We start from the raw sequence: 24,231 nt of genomic DNA, 5'->3' as shown, positions 1-24,231 counted from the left end.
GCTATATGTGAGCTAAAGTTATGAACTAACCATGGTCACATTAGGGTCACATTAGGGAACGCATCAAATAATAATTTATCGAAAACATTGGCCGGCAAAGTTTTTATTTACGGATTATAGCAGAAACGAGGAGGACAGGTAAACCGGCGACACGATGGACGACCAGGCGTGCCCGCGGTGCAAGACCACCAAATACCGGAATCCATCGCTCAAGCTGATGGTCAACGTTTGCGGCCACACACTATGCGAATCCTGCGTGGACTTGCTGTTCCTTAAAGGATCCGGCGCCTGTCCAGAGTGCATGGTGCCACTGCGGCGCAACAACTTCCGCGTGCAGCTATTTGAGGACCCAATGGTGGAGAAGGAGGTGGACATTCGTAGGCGAATTCTACGCGACTACAATAAACGCGAGGAGGACTTTGCCTCCCTGGCGGAGTACAATGACTATCTGGAGGAGATCGAGGACATTGTGTACAACCTGTGCAACAACATCGAGATCATTGAGACAAACAAGCGTATTGAGGCCTACAAGCGGGATAACCGTGAGGTCATTCAGCGGAATAAAACCCGCGTGGGGCGCGATGAGTACGCGTTGGAGGAGATGTTGGAGCTGGAGAAAGTTCAGGAGGAGGCGCGTAGGAAGGAGCTAGAGGAACTGGAGAACGAGCACAAGAAGAAGAAGGCACGCGACAAGCAGGCGCTGATCGAGGAGCTGATGTACAGCGGCAAGGATGCCGCCCAAATTGTCACCGAGTTCGCCGAAAAAGCGGAAAAGCAGCGTGAGGAGGAGAAACAGCTGCCACCGCCGAAGCCTGCCAACGAGTTCTCCACGGGCATCAAGTTCGGACAGACAGCCGATCCCAGCCTGCTGCCCGTTCCCAAATCGGAGGAGGGTCCACTTTTCGTATACGAGCCACTTGTTCCTTTCAGTGAGGGACCTACCATGCCGCCAACAAGTGAGATCGTGTCCAGGGGCTATATTGCCCACATACGAGCTGAAACACCGCAGGAGAATGCCGGCGGATTCACATCCGCTCTGGCTTGTGAACGGGCGCTTCAGGAGGCGCTGCAGGGACTCTACTATACGGCTACAACGGGTGTGGTTTCTGCCACCTAGCTCTCCAAGAAATATCCTTTAATGGTCGCACAACCAGAGCACTGAACGCTTAATTTTGTTGAACAAATGTGTCCTATACGAATCCATTCAGTTAACTCGTAACTTAATATATGTTAAATAAATAAATGCTATATCCTACGTTATAGATAGTATTTATTCAAAAATAGATTATTGTTGGCTACATAGATGATCAGATGTCAGTGGGCTACACAGGAAAATCAATCCTTAAACAAAATCCCTTCGTATTCAAAGTAACGTCTTTATTAAAACAACTTCCATTTCTAGAGAAACTTGTCTAAATCATTTTGATAATTATAGAAAAAGAAAGTTTTCTAAAATTAACCAACCTCCCAATGACGACAGTTCCCTTTCGTCGGTAGTATCCTAAACGTATAAATACAAATCCAATATAAGTACAACCAACTTATTTAGTTTTTGAATTGGATCATAAATCAATATGATGCAAGAAAAGAAAGAAAAACAGATGCATCGTTTGACTACAGACTTGTTTTTATTTTAAATACTTTTAACAGTAAATATTTATAGGCATTTATAGACATACGCTGGATAAACATACAGTGGATTTAACTTGCTCTTTATACATTACACGGATTACAGTTAAATCGTATGATAGTCGGACGAGTAGCTCGTCACATCCTAAGATCTACTTGCACAGTTAGAGGTAAATGTGTTCTGCGTTCGGGCCACTTGCGAGATTTTTGGCCACAGATGGACTATCCTAGCCAAGTATATGAACTGGTTAACTTAACGACCTATGCATGGGCAATGTGGGAAGATTACAGAGTGCAGGACTGGTGACAATGAGAGCGATCGGGGATATGGCTGGTAATACATTTAAAATGTCGTAATCTTAACTATGATCGCATGAGTTTTGCTTCTCATCTATGATGATAAAATACAAAAAATTAATATAAGCTGGGATGGAGGCGATGTGTATGTGCTGGGTGACGCTCCTCGGGCAGAATGCCGCGAACGATGCACGTGGAATGTGGAAGCAGCAACTGGCGATAGGTGCCAGAACCATCAAACGTTCAAGTGGTTTGCATACACTTAGTAGTTAAATGGTAGCATAACATTTAATTTAGACATAAATTTGGTCTTAACAATCTAATTAAAATGTTAACATTTAATAATAGTTTTTCGCACACGCCTTTGTTGATTACACATAGCTACAATTAGAATTGTTTGCATGTGCCACGATTGTTTGCCAAACACTACTCATAAGTTTCTCGCTAACTTCATTTGCTATGTTACACATTGCGTTCGCATCCGAGTTCACTTGGGTTTTAGTAGGCTCCACTCACGAGCAGTGCTTGGCCGCCGTCCCACATTTCTTGGATTTCTGGGGGCATCTCGCCGTTTTCTACTTCTGTATTGCTAATGGTGTTTATTTTTTTGGGTGGATGCGCAAAGCAAACATTAGCAGGCAGTATTCGCAAATGGCAAATCCAACTAAACAGAATCATCTGAAAAATACAATTAGTCGAGTCTAGAGTCAGTGGGCTTCAGTTGGAAAATCACGCATACGTACCGTGGTACCACCATTTAGTCTTTTTAGGATTCTTATTACAGGTTTTTACGTATAGCGTGTTGTCCGGCGGACGCTTCTTTTCGCGACAACTACTCAACATGGAGGCTATGCTAAGGCACACTGACTGCACGGACAGCGCCGGCGACCAGTCCTCGGTCAGAATGGATAGGCAGATGTGTCCGTTGCTGTAGACATGCGGATGCACCGGTATATTAGTGCCGATGAAGGTCACCTGCAGATTAAGAGAAGAAGGTTAAGATTCCATGCAGCTTCGCTTTGTTTAACTGAATTATTACCTCTGGCGAATCGAACGGATATTTATTGTTGAATTTGAAAAGTAGCTGGAAGTCCTCGCCCTCGTAAAGTGTGCCCTCGAAACCTTTAATGTTTATTTTCCATCTGTAAACGAAACAACGATATTAGTGTCAGCTTGCAACAACTGCGGGCTTTGTGCTCAACGCGAATTGCTGAATTGCGAATTGATTTAAACCAGTTTCAGTTGTCGCTGAACTTGGCCTACTCCGCGTAGTCCATACTTACTCTGATAAATTTTGTTGTACGCTCTCGGTGTCGATGGTTACGCCTGGTGGCGGCTCCTTAATCAGGGACATCAGCTCTTTGTGTAGGCGGCGCTGTGGGGAGAAAATAAAATTTAAGACTTGTATTAGTTAATGACTCGGACAGTTCGTGGTATATCTTATCGAGAAACACACCTACAGCTGGGACATTCTACTTAAGAGTTCTCAAGACTTATTTTTTCCGCTGGCCTTATCGGTGTGCCATTTCTCCTTTGGCTTACAAACGCCAATATACGCTATATGGCGAGTACATGCCTACGCGCGTATATATTAACGAAATGCTCGATAAGATAAAAACAAATGTCACTGAAATTTATAGAACCGCCGATTGTTTTTCCGTCTTTCGGATACCCCTTATCGAGTGATAAGGCCCGTTGCAGGCCCGTTTTCGGGACCATAAACAAGTACCGCACCGCTGCCCCCACAAATGAGCTGCTGATAAATGGGTTTGATCGATAAGAACTGGATTTGGCAAGGGCAAGAATAATAAAAACAAATCTCGGCCCAGCCTTGAAGAGAATCAACACAGGATTCACGCTGATTTCTTGGAAATCAAAATACTACATACTCATGACGCAATGGAACACCATATGTATATTGACGACCAGTCGTTCGAACGCGATATCTGGCCAAAGTTCAGGTTTAATATCTCGAATATACTTGCCTCCCAACGCGAGTTGTCCAACTGCAAAGGTTTTCCGCACTTGGAGACCGGCGGTGTTTTGGGCTCCTTGGGCTCGGTTATGATTTCCGATTTGGGAATTTTGTCTTTGGGTTTTTTAAACAGCTTCAGCATTTTGTAGTTCTAGTTTTCACACAGTTTCTCACAAATTTTAAGCGTTTGTTGTGTCACCTATATGTCAATTTTTGGCAGATTCCTATCGACTTGTTGGGCTTGCTTTTAAGTATTTAATTTTATAAGTTAGTTAGTCGCACAGCTCAATATGCCAGCGTTTTTCCCAGGAGGCGAGAGTGGGCGAGGGGCGTGGCAGTCATTTTATTCGCGAACTGATTCGTGTCGACCAATTGCGGCAACGTTCGTGGGACGACTGCAGAAAAGCGCCCAGAAAATTGTGGGAGAGACTGCAAGGCGAGTCGAGTGACGAAGCCCGACGTAGCGACGCGTCTCGGTGTACGTACTGTCGGCACAAGTAGTAGTAGTCGTCGCCGCTTTCGGCACCTCTCCAATCGCACCACCTCCCGCTCTCTCCCGATCTGTATATAGATAAATGTGTTGGTTGTGCACTATCAAAAATGAGATTTGCAAGTGCAGCGAAACGGCCCAAACTAGTTCGTTAACCTGAACAAGTTGCCAGCCCAGCTGGTTTGGTCCTAAACTTAAGTCGTGATTGTGTCCCCGGATCACGAGATGGTGGCTCTCACAGCCCCCTTCGCGCCACCAAAGGTATCGCGTTTCTGCCACGCTTATCGGACCACTGCCCTGGCACGCAGCCATTACCTGATAAGCACACGATTAGATTACAGCGATGGAAGTGGCGATAAGCACATCAACGTGTGTGAAAAGCTCTACGCATTGAGGTACCAAAAAAATATATTTATATAGTGATAAAGAACTCAATCTCTCACAGTTGCACAAGTTTAACAATAGTTTTAATTTTACGGAAGTTCTACTGGTAAACAGCATATGAATTCCGATCCTACTGAAGTTCATTAAGAAGCATTTTCCCAGTACATTGCGAACTCGTTTTGCTCACTGCACATACTCGAACAAAAGGAACACAAGTTGCATATGTCAATGGGTCATGCATTTCAATTGATGGCACAATGAGATCTTCGGCGTTTTAAACTGAAATGAAGACGAGCGTCTGCTTGTGATTAAAAGCAATCAAGCAGGGTCCTAGAAGATGATCGATTATATAAGTCGGATACTGGTTTAGAGAGAACTGGTTCTAAATGAAGCGACAGATCGACAAGCACTTAGCGAGGCCAATTTAAGTGGACCCATTAAATAAGTTCCGCAACCATAGTATAGTATAGTGTATAGTATGATGGACCCAAATGGGCCGCCAAACGCGAAAAACTCAGCGCTGAAGTAGGCCATACCAATAAACACGCGCCACACTCAGCGGGGGCTACTTGCGTTTATTTTGGACTCAATCAAACTTAGAGAGCAAAACAAAAGCTGCTTGAATCAGCCAGAAATAAATAAATAAAACTGCAGTTGAATGCCAACGTCTAGAGGAGCGCTGACTGGAAAATTTTATGAAAACAGCCAAAACAGACAAACAATGGACTCGAAAAATTCTTCGGCAATAAAAGCCAAGCAGAGTGTAAACAAATAAACCAGCGACTGCCAGACTTTCGTGGCGCTGGAAAGGGGGGCCGCGTCTGTTTTTTATTTATTTCGCCTTTTCCTAGAATATTTTTTGGCTAAGCACAATGGCCAGGGAATAAAGCGTGCCACCACCGAAATCTTTGTGGCTGATAAACATTTTGGCAGCTGATAGCCGCAGTATTTTGGAGGTAAGCCAGAGGGTGAAGGACGATTAGCTTAGACATAAACACATAAGATTTGGATTGTGGGTGGCTCTGCAAGATGGGGAAATCATTTGAAATGAATCACGCCCCGAAAAATGTTTTGGAAATCGCATTTGCTGGCCAACCTTGGGCTGTGAATCACACGCCAGGCTAAAATAAACAAACCCAAGCCACTACACTCTGGCCAAATTATGCAAGTGGGAGGCCCAGAGGCCCGTTCCCAAAGCCATATAAAGCGATTTCCTGAACCGGAGAAATGCTAAGCGCATTACGGTAAAGGTGAAAGCGGAAGAACCGAGGGATGGGCCTGATATACACTCGTTGCAACCTTAAACTTGGCAAGAAGCCACCTGCCCCCCTTCGACACAGGTCGATAAATCATCGGGTACGTCATCATCGTACATTGTGACGTCAGGGATCGTGCTGAGTGGCGTATTATAAAAGTACGAAAACCTGATGCGCCAGTTTCGGCTTTATCATCAGCTTGAAGAGAGCGGCAATCGACATGTGTCACGTTCGCAGCGGATGAGCAACAAGTTCCATAGCGCATCTAGAGTATCTCCTGTGGCCGATTGCCGCTGACATGAAAGTACATATATAGCCGTAGGGAAATCTAGGAAACGTAAGCCATCAGAACGAGGACGTGTTGTTGTCGCAGACACGTGAAAGGCGTGTGTAATTACAATGTGCGAAACTTGTTTCTGCGAGGAAAAGACAACGGAATCGCAGTAATTAAATTAAAATGAAATGAAATGTAAGCGACTTAAATGCAAAGGTGTCTCTATTCTGAGATTAAAGCTTTCTTCGCAGTGAAGGCGATGGGAATCCTGATGAGGAAAGTGACATATTAATCTCAACGTCAATGAAATTGCGCAGGTACACTTTAAAGCGATTAAATCTGCCGATCAGCGATCACGTTTGGCAGGTCAGTGACTTCAATAATCCATCTATTGCCTAGACCTTATCAAGGAGACACTTTACAAAAGCTAAATTGCTCTGCTGCCCTTTCAATGCCATTCGAAACCGCCTTTAAAACTCACCCATAAATCACTAATTGACTCGCGGGAGTGCTAACAAGGCAAATCACTTCCTTATGGCGAATCTTTGTTATGCCTGATATTCTTTGTGATCGGTTCGGCCCATGCATATTTCATGATGCCACTTCGGAGGCTCGATACTTCTTGATTTTCAACTACAGGCTGATATAAGATTTTTACTAAAATTTGAAAACACTTTTCATGGTATTCAAAACGTTCTAAACTGGTTCTATATTGTGGTGGCTATGGCTTGCTGTTTATTTATAGGGATCTAATGAGTAAATGGGAGCGCCGGGCAATTAATATGTTTAGCGCGTGCCAATGATGTCGCAATTGAGGAGCGGACAAGAGGATCCCTGGGAAAAACGTTTGGCCACCGGTGATCAATGGTTGGCAAAAGTTGAACCTGCGCACTTTGGATCCAAATTTAAGTGTTTTGGCTTACGAATTTCGCGTCGCGAAGAATCTGGCGGAGCGGCGCGTGCGAGTTCGCGTGGCATCAAGCACTGAATGCGAGCGGCGTCACTGGCGATGAGCTTCTATTTTCGGCGAACGGGAGAGCGATCCGCGTGAGCCAACATACATATGTGTATACAAAAGACATTGCTTGATGAGAAAGGTGCTGCATAAACCAACAATATTAAACCAGATTATATTTGCGAAGGTACACGATAACTATCCCGCACCGGTAAAATATACAATACAATTTTATATATAAGACGTAGGAGATACAATGCCGTGACTTGATATATACACAGGTTTTATAAAACTCCCCATTCCAGGTTAACAGCTCCCTAAAGAGCATCGAGCTGGCAAGGATCGAAGGTTTTCGCCACAATGCAAATGCATTGTTTACGTGGCATAAACAAGCATTCAGGCGAAGGGAAAGTGCAATGAATGCCATGTAAACATTTGGCCAGTGGGAGGCAGATGACATTGGGCTCTGTCTGTGGCCTGTGGGTGGGCACAAACAGCGGGCCGATTTTGGCTGGGTTAGTAGCAATTAGCGACCGGGGTCAGACGACCTCGGCCTGCAGAAACCAATAAGTTATATAACGATAGGCGGACGGGTAGATCGAGCAGGAAGCTGGACAGGCCTATTATCGCAGAGCGCTGCGTCACTCCTCAGCTATGAATCTCTAGAACGATAAGATGACGTTGAACCTTCTACTCGTGGGATGGCAGCCTGACACGCGATTGCGGAAGGGAAACCTTCTCGAATCGTAAACATTTGCCCAGCTGCGGGTAAAACCCTCTACTATTTTGAATACGCCTCATATATCGAAATTATCCCAAGACTTCCAGGGAACTCACCTCGCTGGGCGACTTCGAAGACATACTACTACTGCTTGTCTTGGGGAAATCCGTCCTGGTGGTCCTGCCGCTTTCGCTCCAAGTCCTGGCTGCTCCGCTCGCTGTTTATCTGTTCCGTGTCCTCCGTGGCCAAAGCTGTGCGTAATGTCTGCTTTTGGGTAAATGTTATTAGAAAAATAAATATCTGAGTGGATAGTGTGACCCTCCGGGCAGTGTTGAAAAAGATTCGTGCATCGCACTTACAAATTGTGAACGTAACTAAAAAATACCGCACTCAGCTGTTCAGCGTGTGGGTATTTTTGAGTTTTGCGCTTTGAACGCCGGTAAATAGTTTTATTTCAGCAGAGTACAATAATTGTTTTAAAAATTTGTCAAGCCAATTTTGGTTGACAAGTTATACTGACAGTTCAGAAAAGTTGTTGTGGTCCCTACAATGGTGTTTTTGGATGTGTGTAGTACAAACAGCTGATTCAACACAGTATTTCCGATGTACAGTAGATACCCGTATGGAAGAATAGGACAAACAGCTTATATTTAAACAATGAAATATATGTATTTTGCCAGTTTTTTTAAGCAAAGTTGCTTTTTTTACTAAAATATGTTTAAAATAAAGTCTGTAGCTTTTTAAAAAGCTGTATCTCGTATTTAATACTCACTGATACATTTAATTTTGTAAATATTTATTTAGGGTCTATTGTAAGCGTGCAACACTGTTTGCAACCATTATAAAAACCACTAAAAAAAGTGTTTATTGCAATTTTAGTAGAGAGCAGTAAAGTTTATCTCATCTTTGGAGGCGCGATGGAGAGTATTTGATAAGAGCTGATAAGCCGCCGCCAGCTCCGCAAGTACCTTTAAAAGCACGCTCAGTACCAAATCGCGTTCCATTGGGATTCGGTAATCAAGGCAAAGCGGATCCAGAATGCATTTCGGAGTCTTGGGAAGCGGTATCATCGGTCTTACGACCGCCTTAGAGCTCCAAAGGGAGTTTCCCACGGCAAGGGTTTCCGTGATTGCGGATCGGTTCAACGAGGACACCGTCAGCTATGTGGCGGCTGGAATTTTCCGACCTGGAACCAGCTTCATGGGCCCCACCCAGGAAATTACGCAGTGAGAATCTGTTTGGGATTCCAACACACCTGTTGTGCATCTAACGACTTTTCTTTTCATCGTAGACAGTGGATGACCGATGCCTTCAACTACTGGGATGAGCTGCGTCGCTCCAAGGAGGCTCCTCTAGCGGGAGTGTGCCAATTATCCGGCTATATTTACTCCCGCACCTCCCCCTCCATCGTACGGGTACGTTGCCGGGCAGTCGACAATCAGTGATTCTTATCATCATCGGCTTAATTCGATTAACTTTGCTGCCTTAGAACCACTTTATCGAGAAACTACTGCCCGCCTACAGAAGAGCCACGGAGGAGGAACTGAAGCTATGCAACGGCGGCTGGAAGTACGGATCCTTCTTCACCACATGCCTAACGGAAAGCCGTCTCTTCCTGCCCTACGCCACCAAAAAGTGAGTAGCTGTTTAATGAAAGAGAAGCCTTAAAATCAACAATTTGAAAATAATCGTAAATATTAAATGTTGCTAGATTCCTGGAGAACGGAGGAGAGGTTGTCCGTCAGCATGTGAATAGCTTTTTAGAGGTGCCGCAGAACTTTGATGTGCTCCTTAACTGCACCGGCATGGGAGCCAAGGAGTTGTGCGGCGACCAGCATTTAGTTCCCATCCGGGGTCAAGTGCTCAAAGTGCGTGCTCCCTGGGTAAAGACGGCTTTCTACGGCGATTACGACACCTACGTTCTGCCCGGATTTGAGACTGTGACCCTGGGAGGGTGTCGCCAATTCGATAGCTACAACACCGAGTGGTGCAAATACGATAGCATGGCCATCCGAGAGCGGTGCTACGATTTGCTGCCCAGTCTCCGGAAAGCGGAGATCGTGCGGGAATGTGTTAGTCTGCGGCCACACCGCTCCGTCGTTCGGGTGGAGCCAGAACTGATCACGAATGCGGAAGGCAGGCGGCTGAAGGTAGTTCACAACTACGGCCACGGCGGCTACGGTGTGACCACGGCACCTGGAACGGCTGTGTACGCAGTTCGATTGGTACGCGATCTGCTAGCGGGAAACAGTAAACTGTAGGTGGTAAAATCTTTGTTAATTGTTGGTCATTAAACTCTTTATACTCATAATCTTTGAACCCAGATTTGATTTGGATTTTTATTGTGCAATAAACTAATTGCAGTTCTCAAGGTTTCGATATGCACCAGTTCCAAAGGTTTGAAGAAGGATTATTTAAAAAATGTAGAGAAACAATTATACATTTTGTTTACTGTTTTATCAGTTCCTTGGTCTATAGTTTCTGGGTTCATAAAGTGAACGAATGAATTCGCGCCCACGAATAAATTCAAATGAACCCCTGGGCCAGTGCTCCAAAAGGCTCCGGAAGTGCGAAGTGCGCATGACCGGCGCATGAATGGAAAGCTCTCCCGAAATCGCCGCGAAAGCTACGCCCACACACGGACACCCCAGGCACGGAGACCCATCGATTTTCAGCAGCAGGAAAAGCAGCAGGGAAATTGTGTGGGCAGCAGCCAGTCATCCAGTCAGTCAGTTAGCCAGCCAGTCAGCCAGGTTGAAACAGTTGAATTATGAAAACGTATACAAAACTGGCCCGATTTCGCCGCAGCAGTCAATTCGCCGCCTGAGAGCGAAGGAAAAATTGAAAATTGTGTGTCCTTTGGTGTCGACGTGTCGAGGCAAAAAGGTAGAACAGTTGGTGCGTTGCATTTGCTGAATAATTGAGCCACTGAAGCGGGAGTCAGCTCAATCCTGACCAGACGAGTGGGTCGCGGGCGTGTGAATAGTTGATTGGGTAACCGTAAACAACTCGACGAATCAATCGACGCGAAATCGCGGCGTATGTCAGTCCAGTGCCAAGGCTGAGTCGAGTCCTTTTCCTTCTCCCTTCAGCGAAAGGAGCTGCCATTATCGATTTGTGTGTATGTGCGAGCAACAACACGGCGTACCTCTCACCCACACATCGAAAACAGCAGGATATTCTTGTGACAGCAGGATCTGCAGCAGCACCATCATAAACAGCAACTGAAATATTAGCAGATACTACTGCAACCGCAACAACCTCAAGACAGAGTAAGTTTATCTGACACATTAAGTATCCGCCATGATGGACCAAAAGTGGTTGAGGGGGTGCTAGTCCCAGGTAAAACCAAAATACCTGAGTTTACCCATCGAAATCTTAGCAGTATCAGTTCCATATTGTCAAATAATGTGGTCGTTGGTTGGATTTTAATACTCTTATATTAAACATCCTTGATTTTGACATTGTAAAGATACACATACACTTATTAAAATTATTGAAGGTATTTAAAAAATCAATGTTACTTTTATACTTCTGATGCATGTGAGGTGAGTGTTATTATCTTGTTGACAATAGATATGGGCTATACATACATATGAACCTGAATATGAACCAAATAATATGTAGTTTCACAATTTCCAGGAAAAGGTTGATTGTATAGGATTATTCCTATTGATTGCAAAAAATAAACTGAAATAACCCAATATTTATGCACATGTCTAATATTTACGTTTGACAACAAACCTTAAATTGAAACTTATCAATTGGAACCGTTAAGGCAGGATTGAGTTCTCGTTTTGGCCAATATTGGGTTTCTTATCAATAATTAAACTAGCCCGCAGCTGCCGACCGCTGAACAGCTGCCAAATCATTGGAAATTTGAAACATGAAAGAGCAGTTAAGGGGGTGGGAAATGGGTGCAGGGTCTAGCAGCCACCCCCACCCAGGGGGAAAACAGCAGAAAAATCGATAATTACACGCAGTCGAGCAGATAAAAACATTTCCACGCAGCGCCTGTGATAAGGGCCGTCTGCCGTTGAAGACCTCTTATTGCGGCCCCTCTTTGGTGTCTGGGTTTGGGTTTGGGTTCGGGCCCCTCCAGGATATTTCTGGGACTGATGAGGCTTGACAGGAGCGAAGCCTGTCCTTTTGCCAGCAAAATCCTTGACGATGACGGGCGCACTCGGTTCTTCTACACCAAGTCGTTCATCAGCAATCTGACAGCATTTTGCCGCTGCGCAACTTCTGATTCTGATTCTGAAGGGGGGAATAAGGATGAGCGGAAACGGAACCAGGAGAACCAGGCTATATACACAAATTATCGACACAATGTCGCCGCCTTCATTGCATATGGAAAGCAGGCAGCCAACCATCCCGAATGGCAAACTGTAAGCCGAGACTGTTGTCACTTGCCCAAGCCAAGGCTGAAAGTTTTCAAGGCCGCACCAGCCCACCAACCCGCCGTTTAGCTCTGCAATTCCCTTTGAGTTTTCCCAGTGACGTGACAGGGATAATCAAGTGGGTCCTTTCCCAAGTCAGGCCGCAAAAGCCAACCCCTCCCGCCTACTCCAAGGGTTAAAAGTCAAGGGGATTGGGGGTTATGCTTTAGAAAATATAAACGCAACTTGTTTAATCCACGCGCACGCGATTCAATCACTTCCGGGCACCCAGAGAACACAAGTTGGCCGCCAGTTGGCCTTAACCGGAGTTCCATGTCCATCATCTAGCCCCACCGGTTCTTCGTGCAGCATGGACCACAAATGGAGTGTCTATGGATGACATAATGGTTGATAATAGCATGTCAGCTACTCAACCATCTCCATCCGAATCCCGATGTTGACGCCATCGCCCACGCCGCAAAAGGCATCGGCCTTGCAGCCATTCTGTCCACCCATATTCATTCCCACTCCTCTGTTATGGATCATTAGCTCCTCCGGTGTATCCTGTTGGATGCCGCACTTGGACTTGGATTCATTGACACCGCTGAAAATCACAATGCCAGGATTGCAAAAGTTACCATGATTGGGAGCCATCATATGCATCTGAGGTGGCTGTTCCAGTTGCCTGGGCGAATCCTTCCGCATCAGCGTAGTCATGCATATGCTAGTGTTGCTGCTACTAGTTATTATGGTAGTTGTATCTATGGTCTCAACTATCTGACCTTCGTCCTCGGAAGCAGCAATGGCCGCCTCGCTAGCTTGCTCCTGCTGAGCTTTCAAGTCGCACTCCCGTTGACGCTCCAGTTCGCGCTCCAGTTCCAATTGCTGCTCCTGTTCGATACGGTCCTCGTCGTGCTCCTCCTGAGCTTGCGCCTGGCAAAGCTCCACATGCATTCTGGACAACTGGGCGGCATCATATGGGCAGAAGCAGTTTAGGCTTACGACCCGATTGCCCATGTGCTGAACTGGGCGGCTGTTACGGGCTATGGGCGAGATCCCATCCGGACCGAGGAGCAAACGAAAGTGACGCAGCTGAAAGTCGCTAATGGCTAGGGATTCGGGAAAGATGAACCATTCGGTGCCTTGGTAACAGGGCGGATGGGTCAGCGAACCGCCGTAGGAATAGAATCCAGATCGAAATTGATACATCAAGTAGGATATGGGAAACGGGGAAATCTGGACACGCTTTCCAGGCATCTGAACCAATCGCAAATTCTGCACCAGGGGATCCAGGAACGGATTGTGGGCGGATAGCTCAAAGACGTATCCGATCATCAGGAGGTCATAGCTGCTGGTGCAAGCCCGGGGAATACCCGATCCCGTTTTGTGCATCACCTGCACCTCAAGTGGGAACTTTCGGTGGTTGATCGTATGCTCGGATCCCTCGCTGTTGCACCAGCCCCAGTGGAAGCGCAGTTCCAGAAACGTATAGCTGGCCAGGAGATCAGCTCCACTGATAGTGGGTGCATTACCGTGAAACTGGGCACGGAGGATAAGTGTCTGACCCGTATTCTCCAACGTGATGCTGGCGGGCAGATCATCATAGTGGTTCCAGCTCAGGAGCTCCCTTATGGCCATGCGTTGAATTTGAGTTTCATCGATGTTGACTGGGCTCTGGAAGAAAGTCGTTTCCTCCACAGAACTGGCAGATGACCTGGACTTTGGCAGCCAGGTATGCGGACCATGTTGCATGTCGTAACCGTATGCTGGAATAAGATTTCTTGAGTTCCCAAATTGCAGTGGAGTCCTAATCAAATCGAGTACACGCTGATATATCTCCTTCAGTGATTCCTGATCCGCGTGGTATGCAAATGCTCCCAGCAGGCAAAGTCCAGTAGTCATCAATGGATGCTGGACCATTTGTCCCAGGATCTGGCCAAATACTAGGAAGATCAACTGCACCATAACGCTCAATACTGTTCCCAATGCGGTATCAAACATGTTGCCTTTTAGTAGACGCGGACTTGAATTAGAATGCCAGTTGTGGTATAAAAAGAATCTGCAAACGCAGAAATGTCCAAACAAAAACTCGATAACAAAACGCTCAACTCCTTTTAGATTTCCAAGTTATTTTGCAAAACTTTCCGGTTCGTAGGTTTATGACTGTTCCTTATACGAAAGTGTTTATGTGACTGAGTTCTTAAAGGTTCTGCTGTCTTACATCTTAAATACAAGGTGACAGTCAAGTCTAGCCTGCTACTTTGTTAATCTCATCTTGATTCCTTGACATTATATAGATCATGTGGATTAGTTATTATAAAGTGGACATAATGCCTTAGGGTGTAGTGAGATATTGCAAGACTACTACTCCGTTTCTAATCCTTGTTTTCATCAACTCCTTGTAGCACCGCTCTAAACAGACAAAATGGCGAGTGGCGGAGACCCCAAGTGGCAGAAGGATGCCGCCGACCAGAACTTTGACTACATGTTCAAGCTGCTCATCATTGGCAACTCCAGCGTGGGCAAGACCAGCTTCCTCTTCCGCTACGCCGACGATAGCTTCACATCCGCCTTCGTCTCCACGGTGGGCATCGACTTTAAGGTGAAGACCGTATTTCGGCACGACAAGCGCGTGAAACTCCAGATCTGGGTGAGTATACATATATTTATGTTCGTTCTAGGATATATAATCGGGTCGCAGCATGTGCTGCCTACTTTTATGGGCACTTGAGATGTGTAGAACTTGTTTGACCTCGATTAGTTTTGTGGGGGCGCATGAATCGTCCGGAGAAAAGCATTAAACCGGAAAGCTGAGACATTGATTTATTGATTGGCCATCGCTACGGACGAGAGCGCAGGTGAGCGTCCTCTCGAGAGTCCTTGCTGTGCGATGCCAGTCGTGTTTTCAGTCATCCATTAAGATAATATAATCAATGAGTGGAACACGGTAGAGGCTTGTGCTTTAAGCCGTTAATATATGTTGGGGATTCATTCATTAGGGCTTAACTGCTATTTATTGAGTTATAAGTCAAGTACCGGTTCTAAAAGGTTTTAAACATCGTAGTCTCTCTCATTTCCCATTGAACTGTATTTTCGTTTTTATAGGACACTGCTGGACAGGAGCGGTACCGAACTATCACCACAGCCTACTACCGTGGAGCGATGGGTTTCATCCTGATGTACGATGTCACTAACGAGGACAGTTTCAACTCGGTTCAGGATTGGTAAGTGAATCTATTCCTTAAAACTGGATCACCTCTTATGCTTTTATATCTATTACTCCAAAGGGTGACACAGATCAAAACGTATTCGTGGGACAATGCCCAGGTGATCCTGGTGGGCAACAAGTGCGACATGGAGGACCAGCGGGTAATCAGCTTCGAACGTGGTCGCCAGTTGGCCGATCAATTGGGTGTTGAGTTCTTCGAGACGTCCGCCAAGGAGAACGTCAACGTCAAGGTGAGTAGGAATCCTTCTATTGCTCCTAGATTTCAGAGTAAACCACCTTACTTTCAGGCTGTTTTCGAGCGCCTGGTGGACATCATCTGCGACAAGATGTCCGAGAGCCTGGACGCGGATCCGACGTTAGTGGGCGGTGGCCAGAAGGGCCAGAGGTTGACGGATCAGCCGCAGGGCACGCCTAATGCCAACTGCAATTGTTAGAGGTTCGATGGATGGATTGGAGGACGGGTGAATCCTGCAGCAACAACCATATTCGTAACAACCATAGACAACAGAATTTGGAAACTAGCTAATTAGTCAGCATTGAACAGGGCTTCGATGGTAGTCCCTCAGTAAGCCGACGATGAGGGTTCGAATACCGATGAGGAGATAATGATAATATAGGCGCGCATTCCCCTTTCAGTGGGGGCGTGGCCCTGTGTTTGTATTGATATGTGTATGTATATCCTTTGCGTAAGCTCGCCTCAGTGTAAATGTCAAATGTTATTTAATCCGATATTTGAATTGTATCTTGTAATTTGTAATTGGTATTTTATAACCTGTAATTTAATTGGCTGACCGCAGCGATGAAACATTTGTTGAGTGTGTGTATTGAGTTGAATTTATTCGAATTGCGAGATCGAGATTCAGAAAAAAGAGCAAAGAATTTAACGAAAGTCCGATTTGACGGTAATTCGGCACTAATTAAGCATGCACCCCGAGTGCTGATTAAAGTCATTTGATTAGCGACCCCCAAACAAGGGGATCAAGAGGTCAGGAGGTCAGTCAGCACGAGTATTTCGAACCGTTCTCCACATCCACATGTATATACGCTGGCTAAACTGTACAGTTTGAGATGCTTGACGAAACGCACAAAGCTAGCGAATCGGTGAAATCGAACAGACAACTAACTACTTATATAGTACACCCCTCCACCCTCACACACACACACACACACACCCATGTATATGTATGGATACACACACACACAAACAAAGAGCACTATACACACACACACACACCGGAAACGGATGTAGTTTAACCAAAAAAACCCCGGCTTGGAAAATTCTAGCAAACACAAACAAAGCGGCTGAGTGGTAAGCCGCTATTATTAAATATTATGATTATTATTATTATGTACGTATGTATTTATGTAGTGAAATGGAAAGTTTTAATGTGTTGCAAATGATAAAAGAAATATATACATCAAATATACATGTATCCCATAGAGTACCAGCCAGATCCACAGCTACACATAGAGGTACTAGCAGTTTTTGTTGACCGAATCCCCTATCGAACACTTTCCGAGGGCCAGAGTGACAATAACCCGCAGGAGATCAGGAGCACCACTGCGGCACCCCTCCCCCTCGAGGTCAGGCCACCCAAGTTGAGTTTCCAGCACCTAACCGCCCACTTCACCCACACTTTGCTTTCCCCTACGAGACTGTTGCGAACTGAATCCGGATTGCGAGTTACTTGAACCCACCGAGCCAGCTGAGAGATCGGTGCATTTAATTTGCCAGCCCCTTCCTAGCCCCAACATCCAAATCCCCAACACCCCCCGTTTTATATGCACACAACACCCACTTTTCTACCTGTAGTCTATATACTACATGTATACTGTACAAGGCTTTCCTTTGTTGCCGCTTTAATGACACAACAAACCGCTGCCCAAACTGAATTTGAACGAAGATTGTAAGCGGGACAAGGACTTTGACTTGGGGGGCTAACACTGCTGAATCTGAATATGTAACTGAATATATATATATATATATATGTATACATATATATTTGCCAATGCTCGTTAATGTTAAATATGTGTACAAGCAGAGTTTCACTTAAATTACGATTAAATTAAAGGCATATCGCTGTATTATAAATACCCAAAAAAGAAGACAAAATCCGCGCACCTACGAAAATGCCAGGAAAATCTACACAACAGCGCAACGAGTTGCTTAGTGCCCGACTGGAGAAGAGGGGAAGGGAGCTGGGATATAGAAGGGGAAAATTGAGATGATTCTATACGAAAATGCCTTAAGCCAGTCTTGGTCCTTTTGGCATTCGAACTGTTTTGTATTATAATTAATCATAAAACGCGCATAACCACTCGTTCAAGAATTTGTCCTTATATTCGTGTGTGGATTTCGCTTTTAGTCAAGCCCCAACTAAATAATCCAATCCAATTCAATTAAACTAAACCAAACTAAACTGATGCTAAAACTAAAACTAGACCGGAGTAAAATCAAAGCAAATAATACATACGTACCCGAAAAACAATTGTTGATGAATTCGTGCATAGGCATAACGCAAACATTTTTGCGCTACATTGTTGTCATTTGAACCAATACTTAGCATATTGATTATTGCATTGTGTACTCAGCTAAACCAAATATTTGTAAACCCTATGAAAACAGTTCCAACTCCAAACAAAATGGCATTATTTGGATTCCATTTGAATTGCAACAGAATAACCCAACTAGGCAATGTATACAAGAACGTCAAAATAAAATAATTCAATATATTATTCAATGATGGTTTTTAAACACTAACACACATCTGCATACCCGTACTTATGAGGATACTAACATAGATATACAGATACACACATATATACATAATATACACATAATGGTATTGAACTTATTGTATTCCCATAATAAAATATATGCAAAAGGTGTATGGTAAAACAAAGGACCGAATTCTGTTTCTTTTACGGGCGGAATGGGATAACTTGGTATCTGATCCTTCAAAATAGGTGAATAATATAATTAAAGCTTTACATTTTTAATCTATTCCGATTGCTCTCTGCATTGTATCTATTTATATTCATACTTGCCTGATTGCCAGGAGGTTCTTTACAAGCAGCAGAAAGTTAAAAAACACACTTCGTTTTTCTTCATATATTTTACACATTTTATTCATATTTATATACTTGTATAATTTACAATTAAATAAGTCAATTCACATAAATATCAAATATTGTGTGCCACATTCAAACGCAATCCATAGCTTACGTAGGTGCCACAATGAGTGGCAGTTGAGTGGAGTTCGAGTACAGTAAGTACGGCTTATGAATTATTTATAAATTATACACAGTTCTCAGGGGCATGAGCGGCTATTGCTGAGTCGGGGATCAAACTGTTGGTCGAGCTTCCTTTGGCCAGGACTCGGATATTATAGACAGATATATGTATCGAGTATACTTTGCAGGATATGTCAATGCAGCGCGTGTGGGTTCTATATTTCGCATAAATACGGGAGCTGTCCTGAATTTATATACTTTCTTGCTTTTGTAGTGGGTTTTACTATACATTCGCAACTTTCGCTCGGATAGTAGATGCTATCAATTAAAACTAACTCCCAAACTAAATGGCAACATGTGCGGATGCTAGGCAAATGAATTGCAAACTTTCGCAGATTATTTTTCATTTACAAGTTCCCCTTCGACTTCAACTAATTTGGCATAAAAAGCTCGAGGCACACAAACGTTCTCAAACTAAAGTCGCACTGAGAACCCGATATGGCCCCTCGTTCCGAAACCGAATCGGATCTGGGGCTTTCGAAATTGTTAATGGTAATGGTATGGTAATTGGACCTAAGTGCATGAGCTCGCTGGCTAAATGTTTGTGTGGGTCTTAAATATAATAGCAGAACGTAAAATGCATAAAATCAGTCTGACTCTTGTTTTAATACATAATTATATAGTGTAATTTATAATACATACACAAGGCTAAAGCTGAGTAATTCTATGTCTGTGTGTGTGTTCGAGTTATGCAATTCCGAACGAAATGCAAGTGGCGCTTCAAATTATGTAAATGCTAGGCTATCGTATAAATATCTGTGCCCGAATGAGGGCTTACTAAGCTGGGTTTACGTAAAATTAAGTGGGTGCGTGTATGTACAAAGTTTCAATTATAATGACGGGCATGCCCCTATGGCAGGTGCTCCCAAAAGTATGCTACAATCGGATCGATTGGCAAGAAGGACCTCAGTCCTCCGTGTGAATTCTGTACTGCGGCTTGCGTCTAATGGTGGCAAAATATTGCGTTTGCTTCTGCTTCTGTTGCTTGGTGCGTTGCTGCTGCAGTTGTTGCATGTGTTGCTGCCGCTGCTGCTGATGCGGCTGCTGCTGCTGCTGCCTTTGTTGCAGCTTCAATTGTAGCTGCTGCTGCTGCTGCTGTTGCTGCTGGGACAGTCGTCACACTGTGGTCTCGTCATCATCAATATTCCGCCTGTTTGCGACAGAAATATGCCATTAGTGGGTCTGAAATCGGCTTATTCTGCAGGTACGTATGTATACACATATATGTACATATGTATCTAGCCATATTTCTATATTTGCATCTACGCTACACTATGTTAATTTACGTGCTCCTCTACGACGTGCAGTACTTTGATAAGTTTCAATTTGTGGCATGCCACAGAGTCTCATAAATTGCATGCGAATACGTGTTTAATGTATGGTTGGGTTCAAGCGCAAACATAATTTATGCAACTGAATTATCAAAGTGAAAAAATAAACATAATTCCACGTGTGGATTCGTGTCGGTGCGTTAGTATTGGGGTTACTTGTGTTGTAGTGTGAGTTGTTTAAATGTGGTTAAGTTTATTATTTGGCCAGAACCCAATTAACTTGCCAAGTGTTAATGGATTCTGGTTGTTTTTCGGTAAATCACTAACATTATTGGGCGCCATTGGGTTGTGGGCTCTATTGTTTTTCACTCTAGGCGCTTTCATTTCATCAAGATGTGGCGTTCATAATTTAGAGCCAAGAAACTAAAGTTCAGATTGTGAATTTCAATTTATGAAAGTAATGAAAACAAAACTTTGTAAGTGCTTTTTAATTTACAGGAAGATAGTTAATTTTATGAAAGTAGCTTTTAGATATTTAGTTTAAGATTAAGTAGTAGGAACCTTTCGTTTCATTTCGATTGCCATTTAGGGATTTAAACTAACTAAAGGGGATTCTGATTTAGCTGCGTGTTCAATAATCTCGCCAATTCACTTGGTCAGCCTGCTATTATTGAATTGTTTTTGGGGCTTTAAGTTAAGTTAACTAGGACTAACTGGGGGGCTAACTAAGATCGGACACATGTCCTTGTTACTCATTATACCATATGGTTAGCGACCAGGGATACTGTTGCCTCTGTTGCCTGCGATGCAGCCAAATAATGTCGAACTGTGGAGATGTTCAGGTTGTTTATAAGGTCTGTTTTTGTAGCAGGTGAGCGGTGTGGGGGGTGGGAATGGATTGATGTATACAGTTCTTAGATGGGAATTAATAAATGTAGTGAATGCGTAAACTCGATATTACACGTTCCAATTAAATGCAGCACGAAATTCGAGCATTCGGATTACAAATCAGAAAGTGTGAGATTCAACTGATTGGATTAATCAAACTAATGAACAAAGAAACATTCAATGGCAGCGGGAGCCAAATAAAACGAAAATCAATATTTAATATTTACATTCAATTTAAAATGGTCAAATCAAATTAAACGGGTGCACTTTGGAATTAGTTAAAGAGCTCGAAACGCATCGATTCAAATCGAATCGAATGGAATCGAATCATTTTATGCACACCCTAGCTACGAAAATCGAAAACAAATTTAAACGAAGACGATGATGGAAAAGTGGAAAATGGGAAATGTGATGTGCGATTTGAAAATGCATTTTACTTGTGGTTTACCTCTGAGCTGTTGTTGTAGTAGTAGTTGAATTTGTAGTTGTGTGGTTGTTGTTGATGTTGTTTGATTTGGTCGGGTTTGTTGGGTTTGGATGAATGGAACACGAGCCGCCATAGCATTTTGCATTACGTCGAATTTCAGTTAGCATTTTTTTTTGTATTTTGTCGATTATAAGTGTGTGTTTGCGGTATGCGTATGTGTGTGTGTGTTTGGGTTTATTTTTCAAAGAGCAAAAACAGAAAGAGAGAGAGAGCGAAAGCACGATATTGGAGAGAATAGAAGTGAAAGATAGTCAAATTAGATTTGCTTCAAACGTTCCCAGGACCAGCTGAAAGGATATGGACATGTATACGTATAGATAAATGTATATGATATGTGGGTACGAGTGTGCATGTGTGTGTAGGCGTGCAGTGAGTGAGTGTGTGTTGTTTGTACCATATTCATTTGCATTGTTTTCAGTTTTCATTGTTGTGGGAAAAGTCGAATGGCACAAAAGGGTTTATGTCATTGTAGTTGTTGATTCGAATGCCATAAAGAAAAGAGAATCAGAAACAAAGGACCACAGATTAATTGCTGGATTCAAAAACGGAGAACGAACAGGAACTCCCGAACCAAAACTAATCATCTAGGCCAACAAAAAACTCAAATCAGGAGACAGGATGGGCTGCACAAGGAGCACAAGAAGCATTAACTGGTCACCAGAACCACAACAAAACTGAAACCAAAACCGAAACCTAAACCGAAGCCAACAAGAGCAGTAGGCATGTCACAGAAATCTCCCAAAACCGAATGTTACCAATGGTGCCATACGATTTTCCAGGGTACCAAACTAGAGACTTCTGTGACACAATCTTGCTGCAGACCTTCTGGCCAACTTACTCGGTATCCGTGATGCTGGTCAGCGGCCCCAGTGGCTGCATGGGAGCCACCATGGTGGAGGGCGGCGAGGAGGCTCTGGAACTGTGTCGGGATCCTCCATTTAGGGTGTGCCTTCCCATCAAGCCCGGATTGTTCACATCGTTCACCAGGCCCACTCCAGGTGGTTGCATCAGCTGAGATCCATGTAGCGAAGGCGGTTGGGTGTGGCTTAGCTTCCTGGCGGGCAGGTGGTCCTCCTCGGCGGTGTAGGGAAAGTGGTAGCCATTCTTATCCGATCCCTCGGACAGTCTGTCCTGCAAATGGTGTTGCTGCTGCTGCTGCTGGTGGTAATCGTTCTTTAGGAGCGAGTGAACCGAGTGCAGGGAATCAGTTGCATAGGCAGGCTGTCTCTTGAGGCTATAATGACCATCCCTGGATCCATAGATATCGGGTGTTATGCGATCTTTGGACAGGTAAGGTGACTCCGACTTGGTGCCCAAGTAGCCACTGCCCAGCGTACGCTGCTTGTCGTATATGTTATCACTCAAGTACGCGGCATCCGGGTTGAAACTTCTCATATGACCAATCGTCTGGGAGCCACTTCCTCCGCCGGGATAGTCCTTTTCGCTGCCATAGTGACTGGGTGGCTTGTAGGAGCCATACTTGTCAGGGTACTCCCCCCGTCTCCCATATAAGCTGTCCTCATAGCCCTCCCGAGCATCTCGAATATTTTCCAGAATCGAGGGAGGCATATTGATTTTGTTATGGTGCTGCTGCAGGTAACTGGTGTCCGTGAGATCGGGATTGGGCAGTGGATTCGGCGAGATGGTCATCTTCGCTGGCCCGTGAACGTGTTCGTTATCAGATCCAGTGTCCTGGGACCACCGTCCGATGTTCGGAGGTGATTGCAAATACGCATCTGGCAGCTGACTCGACCAGCGCGGAGCATAGACGGGCTTATTTACACTCGGGAAGAGCTGCGGACTCTGCACCACATTCAGTTCCGGCGGGGTGGTGGCCTGGACGTGCTCCGTGATGTTGGGCAAATAGGCTGGCGTCGAACTCACGGCCGTGCTGCGATGTGTACCAGAAGATCTAGCCGTTCGCGACTCATCATCATCGCTGGAGTGACTGCTGGCTAGTTCGAGGGATCTTCCATCTGTTTCGGAGCCAGAGTCTGAGTCCTTCCTCTGGCGCCGGGATGGTTTCTCCTCGCCACCTCTACTCCTTCCGGTTGTAGAAGATTCGAATCCTCTCAAGAAGCTCGGAGCATCGCTGGCTGAATTGTAGTTCGAGGTGGACGTTGAGGTCTGCCTCAGTTGTCCGTCGCTGTACGGACTCGAACTAGTTTTGGCCGTACTTCTCGACGTAGTGCTACTAGCGCTGATGCCTATGTTTCGCCTGGTGGTGGTATCATATCCACTTGCCAGGAAGTTACTCGGCCTCGCCGCTGCATTCACGTTGTGTGAGCTATTGCTAACCACCATGGAGGAATCCAAAAGCGGAACCTTGCGACCCATGCATCGCAGACAGGTGCGTTGGAGGTTTTCCCGCACCCGCTTGTTAATGATGCAGTATCCAATGAGGCAGAAAAGCGCGTGTAGTAGCACCACGCCGGAGAGCAACAGGCTCAGCAACTGAGAGTGCTCCGAAGCGGCCAGCACCGCTAGGACCCACATGACTCCCATCAGCGGGAGCGATACCACAGACAGCCAGAGGAGCGTTCGCAAGTTTCCAAATCCAAGTACGTGATCCTTAAGTGTAAAGGCAGCTTTGACGGAGACGAAAAGGATGAGCAGGTTCACCACGGACATGCCCGCAATGGGACCCACTAACCACCACACAACGGGCTCGTAGACAGACAGCCAACAGCTGTAAAAGAAAA

The 24,231-nt window shown here is 44.8% G+C and overlaps 6 protein-coding genes across 11 annotated transcripts in view; 3 read left to right on the top strand and 3 right to left on the bottom strand.

The window, feature by feature from the left end:
- Positions 1-33: 33 nt before the first annotated feature.
- Positions 34-1,260, top strand: LOC6608554 (CDK-activating kinase assembly factor MAT1). The gene has a single exon (XM_032715028.1). It carries the CDS (start codon positions 155-157, stop codon positions 1,115-1,117), a length of 963 nt encoding a protein of 320 aa, XP_032570919.1. The 5' UTR covers positions 34-154; the 3' UTR covers positions 1,118-1,260.
- Positions 1,261-1,606: 346 nt separating this feature from the next.
- On the bottom strand, positions 1,607-8,290 carry LOC6608553 (ubiquitin-conjugating enzyme E2 W). Of its 2 annotated transcripts, none has more exons than XM_002033251.2 (5): positions 8,098-8,290; positions 3,210-3,301; positions 2,966-3,068; positions 2,670-2,901; positions 1,607-2,604 (listed from the first exon to the last, which is right to left on the bottom strand). In XM_002033251.2, the coding sequence occupies exons 1-5, from the start codon at positions 8,119-8,121 to the stop codon at positions 2,591-2,593; spliced, it is 465 nt and encodes a 154-aa protein (XP_002033287.1). In that variant the 5' UTR covers positions 8,122-8,290; the 3' UTR covers positions 1,607-2,590. The 2 variants fall into 2 exon arrangements, with proteins under 2 accessions (XP_002033287.1, XP_032570921.1); XM_032715030.1 differs by lacking the exon at positions 8,098-8,290 and adding an exon at positions 3,912-4,318.
- Positions 8,291-8,405: 115 nt separating this feature from the next.
- Positions 8,406-10,306, top strand: LOC6608552 (D-aspartate oxidase). 2 transcript variants are annotated; one of them, XM_032715027.1, is made up of 5 exons: positions 8,406-8,420; positions 8,861-9,207; positions 9,273-9,396; positions 9,471-9,616; positions 9,693-10,306. In XM_032715027.1, the coding sequence occupies exons 2-5, from the start codon at positions 9,020-9,022 to the stop codon at positions 10,240-10,242; spliced, it is 1,008 nt and encodes a 335-aa protein (XP_032570918.1). In that variant the 5' UTR covers positions 8,406-8,420; positions 8,861-9,019; the 3' UTR covers positions 10,243-10,306. The 2 variants fall into 2 exon arrangements, with proteins under 2 accessions (XP_032570918.1, XP_002033286.1); XM_002033250.2 differs by lacking the exon at positions 8,406-8,420 and having other exon boundaries at positions 8,849-9,207.
- Positions 10,307-10,640: 334 nt separating this feature from the next.
- On the top strand, positions 10,641-18,495 carry LOC6608549 (ras-related protein Rab-3). The gene is made up of 5 exons (XM_002033247.2): positions 10,641-11,253; positions 14,766-15,010; positions 15,466-15,584; positions 15,648-15,819; positions 15,877-18,495. The coding sequence occupies exons 2-5, from the start codon at positions 14,786-14,788 to the stop codon at positions 16,021-16,023; spliced, it is 663 nt and encodes a 220-aa protein (XP_002033283.1). The 5' UTR covers positions 10,641-11,253; positions 14,766-14,785; the 3' UTR covers positions 16,024-18,495.
- Positions 12,580-14,553, bottom strand: LOC6608550. The gene has a single exon (XM_002033248.2). It carries the CDS (start codon positions 14,359-14,361, stop codon positions 12,787-12,789), a length of 1,575 nt encoding a protein of 524 aa, XP_002033284.2. The 5' UTR covers positions 14,362-14,553; the 3' UTR covers positions 12,580-12,786.
- A 975-nt stretch (positions 18,496-19,470) lies between the features above and the next one.
- Positions 19,471-24,231, bottom strand: part of LOC6608547 (protocadherin-like wing polarity protein stan) — a 46,974-nt gene continuing 42,213 nt past the window's right edge. Inside the window, exons 5-8 of one of the 4 annotated variants that reach the window (XM_032715291.1) lie at positions 22,368-24,218; positions 21,491-21,497; positions 20,916-20,980; positions 19,471-20,033 (exon numbers count right to left, since the gene is read on the bottom strand). In XM_032715291.1, the coding sequence (XP_032571182.1) occupies positions 20,000-20,033; positions 20,916-20,980; positions 21,491-21,497; positions 22,368-24,218 (1,957 nt within the window). In that variant the 3' untranslated portion in view covers positions 19,471-19,999. The other 3 variants (XM_032715293.1, XM_032715292.1, XM_002033245.2) reach the window with 3 other exon arrangements.

The sequence above is a fragment of the Drosophila sechellia genome, chromosome 2R, assembly GCF_004382195.2.
Source record: "Drosophila sechellia strain sech25 chromosome 2R, ASM438219v1, whole genome shotgun sequence".
NCBI classification, from domain to species: domain Eukaryota; kingdom Metazoa; phylum Arthropoda; class Insecta; order Diptera; family Drosophilidae; genus Drosophila; species Drosophila sechellia.
This window is presented reverse-complemented; position numbering and strand designations above follow the sequence as displayed.

Excerpts from the sequence above, each read along its gene's own strand:
- LOC6608550 (XM_002033248.2), bottom strand. The coding sequence starts at position 14,361 with ATGTTTGATACCGCATTGGGAACAGTATTGAGCGTTATGGTGCAGTTG.
- LOC6608553 (XM_032715030.1), bottom strand. The coding sequence starts at position 4,043 with ATGCTGAAGCTGTTTAAAAAACCCAAAGACAAAATTCCCAAATCGGAA. Across the intron at positions 3,302-3,911 it reads TGGACAACTCGCGTTGGGAG|CGCCGCCTACACAAAGAGCT; the intron begins GCAAGTATATTC and ends TTCTCCCCACAG. Across the intron at positions 2,902-2,965 it reads ATCCGTTCGATTCGCCAGAG|GTGACCTTCATCGGCACTAA; the intron begins GTAATAATTCAG and ends CTTAATCTGCAG.
- LOC6608549 (XM_002033247.2), top strand. The coding sequence starts at position 14,786 with ATGGCGAGTGGCGGAGACCCCAAGTGGCAGAAGGATGCCGCCGACCAG. Across the intron at positions 15,585-15,647 it reads TTCAACTCGGTTCAGGATTG|GGTGACACAGATCAAAACGT; the intron begins GTAAGTGAATCT and ends ATTACTCCAAAG. Across the intron at positions 15,820-15,876 it reads AGGAGAACGTCAACGTCAAG|GCTGTTTTCGAGCGCCTGGT; the intron begins GTGAGTAGGAAT and ends CCTTACTTTCAG.
- LOC6608554 (XM_032715028.1), top strand. The coding sequence starts at position 155 with ATGGACGACCAGGCGTGCCCGCGGTGCAAGACCACCAAATACCGGAAT.
- LOC6608552 (XM_032715027.1), top strand. The coding sequence starts at position 9,020 with ATGCATTTCGGAGTCTTGGGAAGCGGTATCATCGGTCTTACGACCGCC. Across the intron at positions 9,208-9,272 it reads CCCACCCAGGAAATTACGCA|ACAGTGGATGACCGATGCCT; the intron begins GTGAGAATCTGT and ends TTTTCATCGTAG. Across the intron at positions 9,617-9,692 it reads CTGCCCTACGCCACCAAAAA|ATTCCTGGAGAACGGAGGAG; the intron begins GTGAGTAGCTGT and ends AAATGTTGCTAG.